Genomic DNA, 16,259 nt, shown 5'->3' with positions numbered 1-16,259 from the left:
ACAAGGAACTTGAGGGTCTTAGAACTTTATTTAACAGCAATGATCACAAGGAGAAATTAGAAAGGTGGCTAGTTCAAGATAACATTACATGGAACTTTATACCTCCATGAGCACCCCATTTCGGTGGATTATGGGAAGCTGCTGTGAAGTCCCTAAAATTCCACCTGAGAAGAATCATAGGCAATGCTACCCTCACATATGAAGAAATGTACACTATACTAACCATGATAGAAGCATGTTTAAACTCCCGTCCTATTTATCCGTTATCCAGTGATCCCAATGATTTACTTCCATTAACTCCTGGACACTTCTTAATTGGCGATGTAATAACTTCTCCCGTAGAGCCAGATCTACAATCAACATCAATGAACCGACTCAACAGATGGCAGGTGGTGCAGCGGCATCTTCAACATTTTTGGTCCAAATGGTCAAAAGAATATATCACTGGCCTTCAGCAGAGAGTAAAGTGGCAATCTCCATCTAAAAAATTGTTAGTTGGCAATCTGGTCATAATTAAGGAGGATAACTTAACCCCACTTAGATGGAACATGGGACGCATACTTCAACTTCATCCAGGGAAGGACGGATGTGTCAGGGTTGCAACAGTTAGAACTGCAAATAGTGTTCTTAAAAGAGCTATTACTAGACTGTCAATTACCACTTCAAGAATAGACTACCATACAAATTTACATTTTTTTTTATCATTTGAAGGTGGCCATTCAAGGTGGGGGGTATGTTTGGTATCGTTCGTGTTTGTTGTGTGCTGATGTATGTTGATGTGTGAGTGTGAGGTAGTGGGGATTCTTTAGTGCGTAGTTCAGTGCGTGGTGAGATATTGTGAAAGACAGATGTGTGTGCCGTTTTAAGCATTCATAGTGTTAAAATGTTACAATATTTTAAATATTTAAATGTTACATAGTATTACAATGTCTTAGTATACATTACAATAAAAATGTTATACAGTCCACTATTGTGTGTGTTCATTTAGTGAAAAAACAAAACAATTGTCAATACTTCCTTTACGATCTCCATTACTAGCATTCTTATATTTTCTATGTTCATCCATGAGGTGCAATATATCCTCTGAAATGTCTGCTCCAGGGTAAGTTTTGTAGTCGACGAGTTGATTTTTAATTCTTGGCTTAAACATGATATAATCTATCTCATACCTTGAAGTATCACCTAGATTTTTCCATGTGTATAATCTTCTATTATGATTTGCAAACTGGGTGATGGCAATTACTAAATTATACTTCATGTAAAGCTCAATGAATCGGTCCCCTCTTTCATTCCTTTTGCCCAGCCCGTATTCACCCACTATATTTCCTTCCTTGCCTTTTCCAGTGCTTGAATTTCAATCTTCAACTATTATTAAATAGTTGAAGGCGTCCCTTTTATGTGTTTAATTGCTTCGTCTAATTCCTCGTATTCACACTCTACCTCATCATCATGAGCGCTTGTACGCACATAGTCGTTAACAATCGTTGTCGGTTTAGGTTTTGATTTTATCCTTGTTACAATGATTCTATCGTTATGCATTTTGAAATGCTCTACTCTCTGCCCTATCTACTTGCCTTTTCTTCATAAGAAATCTATTCCTGCCTGCTTTGTATTTGAGACTGAGTTAATTATTTTAAAATCCCCTGACCTAAAGTCGTTTTCCTCTTCGCACCGAAACTTGCTAATTCCTAGTACATCTACATTTATCCTATCCATTACCATCATTAAATTTTCTAACCTACCAACCTTTTTTAGACTTCTAACATTCCACCTTCCGACTCGTAGAATGTTATTTTTTAATTTTCCGAACAGGGGACTTGTTTACCTGCGGAATATTTTACCAAGGTACGCGCCATCCATCTTTGTTATACGAAAATGCAGAAAGCTACATTTTCTTGGAAAAAACAGCAGTTGCAGTTTTCCATTGCTTTCAGCTCGCAGTACTCAGAAGACTGAGTGATGTTGATATGGCCGTTTAAATCGTCCTGAAGTACTCCGTTAACAAATACCGAAAGAGCTGGCCTCCCTGTACTCTTTCAGAGGCCAGTCCGCCAGGGAGGGGGACTGGCCGAAATTCTCCTCTTTGTTGGAGTCCAGACTGGAGATTTTTTCTCTTGACCTTGACCGACATTAGATGTCATAGTAGAAAATTTCACTTCTGCGGTGGTGGCAGCGGCTGAAGCCGCCAATCCTAGAGGCACAGTCCTGGAACATATATCTGGTTGTTGGTCTCGGTATTTGACAGCAATGAAGCGGTCTGTGAAACGAGTCAGAAAGGCTGCGCAACGAGATGGTGATCCCGATCGGCCTGCAGCCCAAACTGCAGATATAATTTATGTAACCCAAATTTTTTCTTAACTTTCCTGTATGCTCCGTCTATTTTACCAATGTTTATTTATCTTTCCACTTCTGAACACTTTTGTTTAATCTATTCTTCTTTCGCTAGTTTGCAATTCCTGTTTATAGTATTTCTTAATTGTTGATAAATCCTTTACGATCTCTATTACTAGCATTCTTATATATTCTACGTTCATCCATGAGCTGCAATATATCCATGATATAATCATCATGATTATATAATGGTTGTCGTGTCATCGCTCAGAGCGAGGGCTAGGTATTTTCATAGCACTATTTCCTCCAAGCGTAACTCCTAGCGCTCCTCCCTTCAAGAGCAAGGGAATAGAGATTCTTGGGGCGTTGTGTATAGAGCCCTTGGACATAAGCGCAGGAAAGATGTCCTCCTGTCAGCTTTGTCAACCTGCGAGGGTGTGGTAATTGATAAGGAACGTGTCCTTAATATTTTTCTGAATGATTTGCTCCCGGATAACAATATGGTGGGTGAGGTTTCCTACTACTGGCGTGTCCGGAGGGTTGTCGCAATTTCGAAACCGACATACAATCTTCTGAGATCACTGAGGCGGAAGTGTTGCATGGCACGGCACAAGACCCCCAAATATGATTGTATAACTGTGGAGCTCCTCGTCCGAGCGCTTCCAGAGGTCCTTAGTCCTCTACCATAATAGGTTGCTCTTCGCAGGCCACTTTCCGGCGTGTTGGAAGCGTGGTGTTGTTGTTCAAAGTTGGCGACAAAGATCCTACTGTTAGGTCTTCTTGTCGCCCACTAACCCTCTTACCCGTGATTGGAGAGATTTTTGAGAAGGTCCAATATTTTCTTATGAATGTTAAATTGGCCACTGATCATTTGCTAATGAACAGCCAATATCGTTTCCGACTGGGCAAGAGCACTGAGGATGCCGTACTAAAGTTGATGGATATAGCTTCCTCTAGTCCATGTAAATACGTATTACGGATTTTTTTGGACATATCCGGAGCATTTAGCAACTTATGGTAGCCCTCTGCTCTGTTTAAGATGAAGAAGCGTAAGTGTAAACGAAATTAACTAGAAGTGCTCTAAAGTTATTTCAACCATCGGACCGTTGCTTTGCGTGATGGTGATGGCGCCTTAACTAAAGCATGCCCTCAGGGCAGTGTTCTGAGTCCCCTTCACTGGATCATAGAATTTGATTCGATGTTGCGTTTAAGGTTGCCATGTGGTTGTCGTGTCATCGCTTATGCTGACAACGCGCTGCTACTGATTGAAGGGGTTCGCTAACGAGGTAGAATTCCGAGCTGCTCGTGCTTGTGAGTCACTCTATGGGATCTCCAGCATAAGATGATTTTCAGCCCAGAGAATAACACAAAGATGTTGCTTAAGGGCCGATTGGCTGTGCTTCGCGGCGAATCCGGGTTCGGATGGCTGGTCTTCCCATTCAGTACGTTACGACTCAAAAATATCTGGGTGATATTCTAGATAAGAATTTTTGATTCAAGGGACATCTACAGTATGCTGAAAAAAAGGCTGCTGATACTTTTTATGGAATCCGTACAGTTATTTATCCAGATTGGAGGTTGAATTTCTGTACTATGCGTATCCTTTACAAAGGTGTCAGCGAAGATATTATGCTGTATGCTGCGCCTGTTTGGGCTCATCCCATGGTTTTTAGGTATTGCGCAAACATTTTGCCACGTGCCCAACGACTCCTCTTGCTGGCTTTTATAGCCGGTTCCAGAACAGTCTCGGAGGAGGAAGTTTGTGTTATAGGAGGAGTCAAACCAGTAGATATTTTGGCTAATGAGTGTAAGGAACGCTACATTTCCAAGGTAAATAACCTATTGACGTCAGAACGAAAACAGGAGATTGGGCAAGTCAGGTGGGGCTAATCCTCCACAGGTCGCTACACACATTCCACAGGTCGCTACACACATAAATTAATTCCAATATCAAAAGCTTATCACTTGAATAATAATAAACAATATTATCAGTCGATGCCAGTTACAATTGTCTATGCCTTCCACTACAGATAAGCTACACCCGAATTGAAAACAACTCAAGGTACACCACTACTAACACACACTAACCACTGCGACCAGCAGTCAACTATGAACCTTATTGCCAATAGCTATAAGGCTACTCAGATAAAAAATTCAATATAAAGGTCAGTCCGCAACTATAATTTGGTGATTTTTGGTTGCAGACTGACCTTTTTATTGAATTTTTTATCTGAGTAGCCTTATAGCTATTGGCAATAAGGTTCATAGTTGACTGCTGGTCGCAGTGGTTAGTGTGTGTTAGTAGTGGTGTACCTTGAGTTGTTTTCAGTTCGGGTGTAGCTTATCTGTAGTGGAAGGCATAGACAATTGTAACTGGCATCGACTGATAATATTGTTTATTATTATTCAAGTGATAAGCTTTTGATATTGGAATTAATTTAATTAATTTCGGTTGCTCAGAGACAAATTTTGCAAGTCAAGCGACAAGCTCTGGCTTGTTCGTGACGTCATTGAAATACAAGTAAACTAGGACTTGTAAAATTTTCAGAAGTTTTACGGTGTACTAGTAGTAATTTTTCTAAGTGTTTGCGATACTTTACACGGGCAAACTCCTATCCACCATATCTCCTATAGTTTTTACCATAGAACCAAAATTCCCAAATATCTATCCGAAACCAAAGATTTCTGACCTTCTGACCCCCCCTCATATTTTGACCACCCCCCAAAATTTTTGACCCCGGATTTGGACACACACATTTTACTTCCCCCCCCAAATTTTTTGGGGGTACCCGCCCGTGTGGGGTATCATAGGACTCGGAATCAACCCCTGATTTCGAATCCGAGTCATGAGAAGACGAAGCTCGCTTCCAATAGAAGATAAGGCCTCTCCAGAGGCTGGGCTCTCGAGGGGAACTGCCGGAAAGAGGGATGGTGTTTCTGAAGTCTCAGAAGACATGTACATTGCAGGATTAAATCAAGGAAAAGCAAAGTGGAAGACAGTAGAGGGGAGAACCGCCAAGCGGCCGAGAGCAGGCTCATCAGAAGAAGAGGAGGCCCCCCTTAATTTGAAGGAGGTTACGTACAGGCTGGGTAATGCACTATTACAGCTTAGGCAACTAATTGGCAAGGCCAGTGTAACGGCAATCAAGGCTCATGAGAGGGAGCTGACAGAAATTTATAAAGATTTACAACGAATAAATGATGAGACTCCAGACACAGTTGACCAAAGTACGCAAACCGAAAGTCATGGCAGGAACGAGATGTCAGATATTCTAGATGTAGAGCTGACAGATGAACAACTGATAGACAGATTACCCACACGATGGTCAACCTGGGTAATGAACAGGCTGACCCAGGAGAAAGATCTAAGACCAGGAGATGACAGCTGTTTTTTCATCGATTTAAATGGATTAAAGCCATCCAGCCGGTATGCTGGGACGGCACCTGGGGCAATGATCTTACAAGACTCCACCATCCTCGAAGATGGAAAGATCACAAATACCGGAACTAGGTACACGGTAATCTATGATTCTAGAGAAGGAGATAAGATAATGGCCTCTAATATTATAAAGGCCTTACGAAGAGCTGTAGGTAAGCTGGAGTCAGTTGTCTTTGTGGTTCCCAGTGGTCCAGCGGGCATCATAGTGAGGAAAATAGTAATATACATGATGAGGAAGGGTAAGACCTTGCCGAGGATGTTACTCCCCAGCCTGAGCGAACAAGGGAGGGCAAGGTCGAGGTCGGTATCAACAAGAAGGGGAACCCCCCCGGTCGTTGAAAGTAAAACGGTCGTAGTAAGGGCCCCCGGTAAATCTTATGCCGATCTGTTGAAAACCATGAAAGAAAAGGTTAAGGTTGAGGAGGCCGGCGAAATACTGTCAATTAAACAGGGAAGGGATCAACAACTAGAGGTCCGAATTAGTGGGGCGCAGAAGGCGGGGGAGTTTTCCTCCCTGCTGAAGAACAGAGCAGAGGATCTCCAGGTGGATATAAGAACAAGAGGAGACCGTAGAACAGTTGTTCATGTAAAAGACATGCTAGGCGACACTACTGAGCGAGAGATCAGGGAAGCGGTAGAGAAGGTACTAAGACAAGGAGAAAACTTTCAGGTCACATCACTAAGGGAGGCATTTGGAAACACAAAAAATGCCACGGTGGTCACAAGTCAAAGGAATGCAACGAAATTAATTGCAGCAAGGCTGAGAGTAGGGTGGGTGAGTTGCAGGGCCTACATCCGGACGGATATAGAGAAATGTCATCGATGTTGGGATGTCGGTCACAGCAGAAGAGAGTGCAGAGGCCAGGACCGTTCAAACCTCTGCTTCAACTGTGGTAAACCCGGCCATGTAATTAAAGATTGCAAGGAGGCGACCATATGCCTGGACTGTGGAGCCACTTCACATAGGACCGGGAACCCGTGCTGTAACAAAGGTCATGACTAAAGTAATACTAATTAATAATAATAGAAGTCGCTTGTCTTGTGACCTGTCTGAGGAGATTGCAACAAGGTACGATGCCGACTTCTTGGTGGCCACGGAACCAAATGTGTACTTGGCGGCCAGGGGACATTGGGTGACTGACAGGAATGGGGATGTGGACACCAGAAGGATTGCTGGCAATGTGGACTACAACCTGTATCATAGGGGTGATGGTATGGTAGCCGTAGAGTTAAGCAATATAATAATAATAGGAATTTACATTACTCCTAATTGTACTACGGAAGCCTTTAAAAATAGACTTTTTGACTTACAGCAAGTCATGACGCGCTCCTGTAAGAGAACGCTTGTCCTAGGCGATTTCAATTGTAAGACAGCGCTAGCTGGTGCGGCCTACACGAATATTAGAGGAAGAATACTAGTGGAACTGCTTGAGGCTAATGGCGCGAATTGTGTTAACGACGGGACCGCCACTTATAGCGCAAGAGGACATAATTCGATAATTGATTTGGTTATAATCGACAGTAGGATCCGTACTGACTCAATCGACTTCGAGGTCCTTAACGAAGAAACTGCTAGTGACCATAGGGCCATTTTAGTCACCCTTAGAGAGTACCCACCAGGAAGAAGACAGTTAAACATCTTCAGTAGAATGACAGAACAACAGATTCACCGCGTTACCAACAACGCAGCAAACAGAATCAAAAATTGTCCACAAATAACTCCTGAGGCGTTCCAGAATATAATTAAAGAGGAGATAGCTAACATACCGCCGAGTAACAATAAATATCACCCGGTTTATTGGTGGTCTGCAGAGATAGAAGAGCAGAGAAGAATCATGCAACGATACAAAAGAGCAGCTCAGAGATTACGCGCTAGAAATAGAATGGAAGAAGAAGGTCGTCTTGCGATAGAGCAATACAGACAAGCTAGGAAAATACTTAACTTCCTTATCAAACAAGCTAAAAAAAAGAAATGGCTGGAGTTGTGTGAAGAGCTTAACGAAGATCCCTGGGGAAAGGCATTTAGGATAGTGACCAAACGCCTGGGAAGATACGTGCTGACATTGAGTGCTGAAATGTCGGCACGACAGGTTAAATTGCTATTTCCCAGAATAGAAGATCTCAATAGAGAGGTAATTGAGTGTCAGGCTGGCAGGTTCACTCAAAAGGAGGTTTTGGAAGCCATCATGAAATTAAAAAAAGAAAAAAAGTCCAGGACCGGATGGCATACCTGCCGCCATCATTAAAGACCTTGCCAGGATCATACCCTGGGAATTAGTGGATGTTGCAAGTTATGGCTTACAAAACCGTAACTTCCCCAATTGTTGGAAAGAAGCCAGAACTGTTTTCATTCCTAAAATAGGACCAAATCAAGAACAAGTAGGATACAGACCAATCACACTAATAAATAGCATGGGTAAGGTAGTCGAAAGATTACTAGAAACCCGACTCAGAGAAGAAATCGAGGAAAAAGGTTGTTTACATGCGGAGCAATATGGTTTTAGAAAAGGCCGGTCTACGATAAACGCGATCGACAAAGTTAAGACCTGGGCATTAAATAGTAGAAACGGCACGTGGAGAACTAGGAAAATCCCACTTATTATAATGTTGGATATAAAAAATGCTTTTGGATCTGTTCCTTGGAGAGCCATTATCGCAGCATTACAAGCCATGAATATAAGTGATTATCTAGTCAACCAAATTAATCAATACCTTTACCATAGATTCATTGAGGTTAAAACGTTAGAAGGAAAATCCACATTTGAGATATTTGGAGGAGTTCCACAAGGATCAGTCCTTGGGCCTATACTGTGGAATATTTTTTATGACAAAATTTTTAGATTAGATTATCCCGAGGGGGTTGTTGTTGTTGGATATGCTGATGACATTGCTATCCTAGTAGAAGACAGAGAAGTTAATAACCTAGAGGATAAAGCAAATCAGCCGTTACGAATAATTGATGAATGGCTGGTAGGAAGCATGCTACAGATATCCCCTAACAAATCCTGTTGTTTGGTGTTTTCAGGTAGAAGACCTATTAGAAACCTCAATATAAACATTAGAGGAGAGAGAATTAAGGAGGTCAAAGAAGCAAAGTATTTAGGGGTTCTTTTGGATAAAAGCCTAAGATTTAGCAAACACGTAGAGATGATTTGTAACAAGGTCACCCCTTTGATTAAGGCATTGAGGACTCTTTTCCAGAACCATGGTACACCGAAAATGGTAATAAGGAGACTGATAACTGCGGCTACCACGCCAGCAATTTTATATGCGGCCCCGATATGGGGAGATACAATGAATATTCAGAGAAACAAAACAAAATTAAAAAGAGTACACAGGCTTGCTTTACTGCGTGTAGCCGCGGGATACAGAACAGTGTCATACGACGCGTTGTGTATACTAACGAAGGTTCTACCCATTGATTTACAAATTAAACAAAGAACATTTAGATATAGGGGTATGTCCAAAGATGAGATTGAACGGCTAATTGATCAAGAGTGGCAGGATACATGGACACACTCTAGAGTTGGGGATTGGACCAGGCGACTAATCCCCAACATAAATATGTGGACTAGTAATAGAATAGGTAATATAGATTTTTATACGACACAACTGTTGACGGGGCATGGCTCGTTCGGCCATTATCTGTTTAGAATTGGAAAAAGACCTACCCCACAATGTGTGTACTGCCCAGAGACTGATGATGCGGAACACACTGTGTTTGTATGCCCAAGATGGGCTCCAAATAGAAGAGAAATTTCGGACAACGGACTTACACCTGAAAACCTCTTAAATTGGATGGTCTATAGTGACGATAACTGGGATTGGTTCCGTAGGTTTGCCGGGGAAATCTTACGCACCAAGGAAGAAGAGGACAGAAGAAGGGGTTTGTGAAATTAGGGTTGGGAGGACAGTCCCTCCGTGGAGGGCCCGTACGCCGTGGTGTGCGGGTTCCTGAGAAGGGGGGGAACTCCTGGGGAGTGTGGGACAAATAAAAGATCGAGTCCCGGTTGGCGTTGCTGCTCCTGCGGGTGCCTCGGTGCTTAGTGGGGGCGGTACCGCTGATTAGAGGCAAAGACATAATGACCGAGACCCGGTTCCCTGCTGAGGGGATGGGAGGTGGCGTAGCCATACCCCGTCGCCGAGGCGGGGGATTAGAGGCAGGCGAATAAAATAAAATTAAAGATCCGAGACCGGGGGAGCTAACCTGCCGTGCCGGGTGTACAACCGGTGGGCGGGGGACACTCCCTTAGAGTAAAAGGACACTCTCCCCGACTGATTATACTTAAATGGATATCCGGTCGGGGAGAGTAGGGGAAGAAAAAAATAAAAAAATAAAAAATAAAAAATAAAAAATAAAAAAAATAAAAAAAAGGTCGCTACACACATGGTATAATTCCTATAGTGTATAATTTAGGTGCGATTAGATGGGTCTCCTCCAATCGGTATATCACACAGATTCTCTCCGAACATAGTGCCTTTCGGGCGAGTTTGGCTAGGTTTCGTTTGGTGGATTCGAGTCAATGGCCGGATTGCGGGACTGATGATACAGTGGACCATGTCCTGTACGTCTATCCCTGATACGAGGTTGAACGTTCACGAGCTGTTAGGGAACTTAAGAGAATAGATTCCTTTCTGTATGTCCGTCCCAACTGGATGATCCCCGAAGAATGGGCTATAGTGGCTGCTTTTCTTCGCGCCCTTGCGATTTGTAGGTCTGCAGAGGGAGTTTGATCGAGGTACTTGTCGTGGTAGGATCCCGGGTGGCTAGAGTTCCGGCTTAGGCATTGGATTGGATGGAGTTTTGCACATTGGCATCGTGCCATGGTTATATTGCCACTATTTGTGATTCTATTTGGGGTTCCCGCTGGTGGTGGTGGCTGGCTGCCTGGGTTTGGTAGCCCGTGCGACCGGGGCCGTGGCTTCCCTCCGCCGGTATGGTCCTGATCGTGATTTGATAATGCCTCGTGAGACACTATGATGGGACCTGAAGGGGTGCAGGGGTTGTCCCCGGCTCCTACGTGGACCGGAACGGGGTTGCGTTCCCATTGTTAGGTGACCTAAACTGGTTGACTTATTTGGGTATAGGTCTAAATTCCTATGTTGCCTATAACATAATTTTGATTGGTGTGATTGTAGCACTGATTTAACTTTAAACTCGTTCGTGTTCTGAAGCATTTACAGTCACGAAAAATCTCCAAATCTCCACGGGGTGCGCGGTTTCGGTTAGTTAGTCAAATCTCCACGTGTTGTCAAATCTCCACGGGGTGCGCGGTTTCGGTTAGTTAGTTTGAGGGTATCGTGTTAGGTTGGATGTGAAGATGTCCGTTTAAGGCCTACGTGAAGGTGAAATTTGATATATATTTACTGATGGAAATGTCTGCCGTGGCATTTACATCGGTGGCCTCCAGACCGAGGCCTAGCTGATGACTGTGAGATGCAATCAGTTAGAGGGTCTAAAGACGACCTCCAGTAAAGGTGAGGGGATGGTGTGGCGAGCGGTGACGTCACAAGGATGTTTCTTCTCCCTACGGGGTTGGGTTGGCCTCTTTCAGGAATCATTCCTTAGTCTGGCTCTCAACAGATACCTCTCCGATATGGTTGCACCTTCGGTCCAGCTACTGTGTATCACTGAGAACACAAGCCCCCTCACCATCGGCAAAGTCTTATGATTCATTGAGGGAGTAGCCTATATTTTATAAACAATAAAGATGTTTCATGTTTTTTATTAGGTTTTGAGAAGTTTCATACAGCGGAAGATAATAAATAAAATAAAACTGTAGCTCCAAGTATACTAAATTTTTATTAAATACACATTATTCACAATAGTTTTAAATTTTATTAATTGTAATAAAATATTTGTTCAATAATAACTTTTGGTATTTTTATTTTTATTTAAAGCTCCTTCAAAGGTAATGTTTGTACTCTCCTTAAAATGATAAAGGAAATTAAAAATAACAGGGAATTAATTTAAAACTATGACCAGGTTTTCCCGAAAACAACTGTATCCTAGCTGAACCGGTAAGACAAGTTGGCTGTAGATCGACGCAAACAAAACATAGTTGGCATTGTCCGACAAGACCTGAGAGACAGGTGACGTACGTATGAAAAAAAATGAGTAGAAGGGGATTATAGTGACTAGTGTGACTACCCTAAAGATCGCAAAGGATTAATTAATTTTGTGTCTGTTAATTAAGTTTTCTTTAATCTTTAAATGTTACTTCCAATTTGCTTTACTTTTTCTAAACTTGACTTCCATATCAAAAAGAATATTAATGATTTGAACAATTAAATTTGTAATGAATTTTTTTTCTGTTTATACAATACCAACTTTGCAGCTGGGAGAAATTACAATTTTTTTTTGTTTTTGTAAAATTATAACAAATTTTAATATTCATTTTTTAAAAAGCCAAAATTGAATTTAAAATATTTTGTAAAAAATTCTAATTCATTTTAATATTTTAACTCACCTTCATTATTTTTTATGTTTTTTAGTTGCTTCTTACAATCAAGTACACCGAAAAAACCGGATAACTTTAATTACATACGGAAGACGACGGGAAAAGAAGAAAATTTTAGCGGATTATATTTTGAACTATATTTTTCCTACATCTGTAGATCATATGTAACAGTAAGTAGATTAATATGGATCCTGTGTTTGTGTGTGTGCGCGCGCGCTCGAGTTACGAGTGTGTGTAGATATTACACCACTTACACACGCTAACGCGCGCGCGCAGAGAAAGAGAGAGAACAATTTTTCTGACTTTTATTTTTTTTGGATAAGTGAATGATATTAGCATAATGAAATGTTTTTTTTTTTATATTAACTGTAATTTTGGATTACAGTTTTAACATGGATACATTTAAACTATTTTTTATTTTATAATTTTTTTTCCATAAAATATTTCTTTAAGACCAAAATTGATCGAGGTTTAAAACCTTTCTTAACTGAGTACACATTTTCAGTATGTTTGTTCTTATATTTCACATGATTTAACTGTAATAAAATATCACCTACAAAGTTTAATATTTATTAAAATTTTAACGTTTATTATTTTTTTTATTTATTTTTTTTTTAAATTGCGGATATAAATCATGATTGTTTTAATGAATTTGATGGAACGTATGGGTTAACTAGAATTAATTTTCCGGCTTTCAACTGCAATCAATTTTTTTCTACTTATCTGTTTACGCCATTCTGGCATAAAGTTTTTCCGTTATTTCTACGAATTCACAGCTAGGGTAGGTCCCGTTGCTTTGTTACAAGGAATGTTTGAATTCCACTTGGTTTCGTATTACTGGGTCCGTAAAGTCCACCTGTCTCTATTATTGTTCTTCTGTTCGACCCTCCCCCCGTCATCCTTAGCGACCGCGCCCCTTATTCTATCGAGTTATTTCTGAATACCCTTTTCAAACACCCGTTATCTTTTCGTCCCCTTATACACACACACACACACACTCTCCTGTCCATTACCTGGATCTGGCTACCCCCGCCTTTTTTCGCCATCTTTTCGGCAGAGTACCTCCAACATCTCACCACTGCAGTCGCCTCGGGTAATACTCTCCTGCAAAATCTGTGTTAACATTCACGCTCAAGCAGAATTTCAAACTCATCACAACACATTTGAGATTCCGCGCCTCACTCTACCACTATACCACATCACACCTCTGTATTCCTGATTCACCGTGCGGACTACGCCCAGGACTACATAGGTATTCTTCTGTACTTGCTGTTACGAGGTCATCTCTGGCAAATATTTGTGTGTTACAGGCAAGTTCAGTTTTTCATTACTCATTACGTTAAACCTTTATATTATCATTCAAATTTGTGGAACATTCAGTTCAACCTACCTATGCCGGTCAAGTTTCAATTTCACTTTAGTACAGTCACGACAGGTCACTTACAGAAGGCTGTCATTTCAGCTGCAACCCATTTCATGTGCTCAATTAAGTTCAGTGTGATTATATTGTAATTAACTCTTTTGTACTGTAATATTATTGTGTATTTTTCTACGTCAACTAAAATTACATTTTTACATCAGTTAACGTTAAGTTTGTGGTTCATAAATCAGGAAAGGCCAATGCCAATCCAGATTTATTTTAATTTATTTTTCTAAGGTTCTGACATTTGTTCATTACTAATTTTTCAACATTACAGCATTTGTCAGTAATGCAATAGTTCTCCAGTTATATTATGTTTATTGATGTTTTGTTTTTCTAAGTATATAATTGTAAATCTCATTTTAATAATATTATTACTGATATGCTGATTTCAGTTGATATTTCTTAAGTGAAATTAAGTTATGTTTAGTTCATAATTTCATTCAATTTAAGGTTATGCTTTAACATAAGTTCAGTTGTTTTACATAATTAAAGTCCAATTTCTTTTGGCAAATACTAGCTGTGTTTTTTTTATTTTTTAACTTTACCCAACATAGCTAGTTGTTTTTGGTCCTCCGGGTGCCGGATATCATTCCGGATTTACAGTTCATACTACATTTCTTAAAGTAAATTTTTGTCATAAAATCTCTTTCAAACATTTTTGATCTAAACTTTTTCTATTATATAAATACTTTAAATTGTTCTTTCAAATTTAGAATATCTTATATTGTATTGTTTTTAAGCATGTTACTGAAAGTAATGATGTCATGAAAGTTGTAAACAACTACTAATTACAGTAATTATATAATTAATTATTGCTTGTGATAATTTAATATAACGATTATCGTATCTATTAATTCTCTGATAAAAAATTCTTTCTGATTTTATATTATTGTTGTATAATTAAGTTGCTATTTTTAAGAGTGGTATTTCATATTGTATCTAATCTTACTATTTAAATATTTATTGTAAACTTAATGCACAACATGACTCGTGCTCAGGCCACCATCATTTCAGCTAACGCTGCGCTGTTAGCCAAAGCGCAGCTTCGTGTTAACAAACTCAGTAGAATTGTCAACTCTCACGGAATTTCTGTATCTAGTAAACAACTTGATGATATCAAAGCCCTCGATCAACAGTTTTATGGCATCATCGATGAAATTCTTATTAATAACTCAGAAATAAAAAACCAATCCGAAATTTGTGATATAAATTTAATCAGCACCGAATGGGATTCATTGTTTTGTCCCATTAAACTTGTAGAATCAGAAACTCCCGATTTAAAACAGAATATCAAACCAGTTTTTCATTCCTTATTAGAGACTCCGAAATTCAAAATTCCCATTTTTTCTGGAAATTTCCACGACTGGATAAATTTTCACAATCTGTTCAAAGGTTCCGTCCATGAAAATTCACAGTTATCTTCTGAACAAAAACTGCAAATTCTAAGAACACATTTATCTGGTAATGCGCTCCTATTAATTGAATCTCTGCCAATTTCTGCGGAAAATTATCAAGTCGCTTATGACATTTTAATTTCCAGATATGACAACAAACGTTCTCTTCTAAATAGCTTTTACAGCCGTATTAAATGTTTTCAGTCCGATGATCGTAAAAATTACCTCTCTAATTTTAAGGCCACGTACATTTCCTCCATTAATGCGTTGAAAAGTCTAAACATAAATTTAGAAAATTTTCTTCTTCTGCAGCTTGGTTTAGAAAAACTCACCCCCAATGTTCGAACGCGTTTCGAAAATCGTATCGCCTCGTCTAGCGTACCCGCATACGAAGAGCTGATTGAATTCCTCACGGTTGAGGAAAAAATTTCCGAAAGCCTTGACGCCGATGTCACCTTTTCTGAAAAATCTCCTACGTACTTTAATAACCCTAGTCCTCAAACATCAAAATTCTCCAAGCCAATAAAATCCCTCTTTCTTCAAAATCACACTCCGTCCGGCCGCTGTCCGGTATGTGCGGACGCTCATCGTATTTATGGCTGTAAACAATTTCAAACTTTGTCGCATGAACAAAAAATCGCCTGGTTACGAAAAAATGATCGTTGTTTCCGCTGTTTGGGCTCTCATTCGCCGAAAACTTGTATGTCAAAATTCAACTGCAGAAACTGCAATAACTCCTCGCACCATACTTTACTGTGTCAAAAGAGTAACATCGCTCTATTCGGAAGTTCAAACGACAGCACTTTGAAACCCCTTTTTTCTTCAGGTCGTTGTACCACTCCTCCGTCCCCTAATTTTTCCCGGCAAAATATTATACAGAATTGTCCATCTCAGTCTTCCAGTAATTTTCAATCGTCCCATCACTCGTCTCTACACCCACATACCCCCACTCTATCTGGTTGTCATTCTGCTCATAACGCTTGCCCCTCACCCTCTGTAATCACACCTACACCCACGACACCTTCCGTCACTCTAGCCCCTAATTTTCACTCGAATAATTCACCCGTCACTCATTCCGCTCGTATCAGCTCTACTCCAATTTCACCGCAGTCTGACCCCAACGCAACTTGTTTTTCCTGTCATTCTTCTTGTGAACAGTCTTCGACTGTGCTGCTTGGCACTGCCATCGTCTCTTTAGAAGACTCGTTCGG

General features: G+C 40.4%; 1 protein-coding gene across 1 annotated transcript in view; it reads left to right on the top strand.

Annotated features, from left to right (window-relative positions):
* LOC142317269 (uncharacterized) overlaps positions 1-16,259 on the top strand; it is a 95,165-nt gene that overhangs the window by 67,185 nt on the left and 11,721 nt on the right. Inside the window, exon 15 of the mRNA XM_075353678.1 lies at positions 12,266-12,401. Coding sequence (XP_075209793.1) covers positions 12,266-12,401 — 136 coding nt within the window. The remainder of the gene's footprint in view (positions 1-12,265; positions 12,402-16,259) is intronic.

The sequence above is a fragment of the Lycorma delicatula genome, chromosome 1 (assembly GCF_047948215.1).
Source record: "Lycorma delicatula isolate Av1 chromosome 1, ASM4794821v1, whole genome shotgun sequence".
Lineage (NCBI taxonomy): Eukaryota > Metazoa > Arthropoda > Insecta > Hemiptera > Fulgoridae > Lycorma > Lycorma delicatula.
The sequence above is the reverse complement of the archived record's forward strand: the minus strand, read 5'-3'. Positions and strand labels throughout refer to the sequence as shown.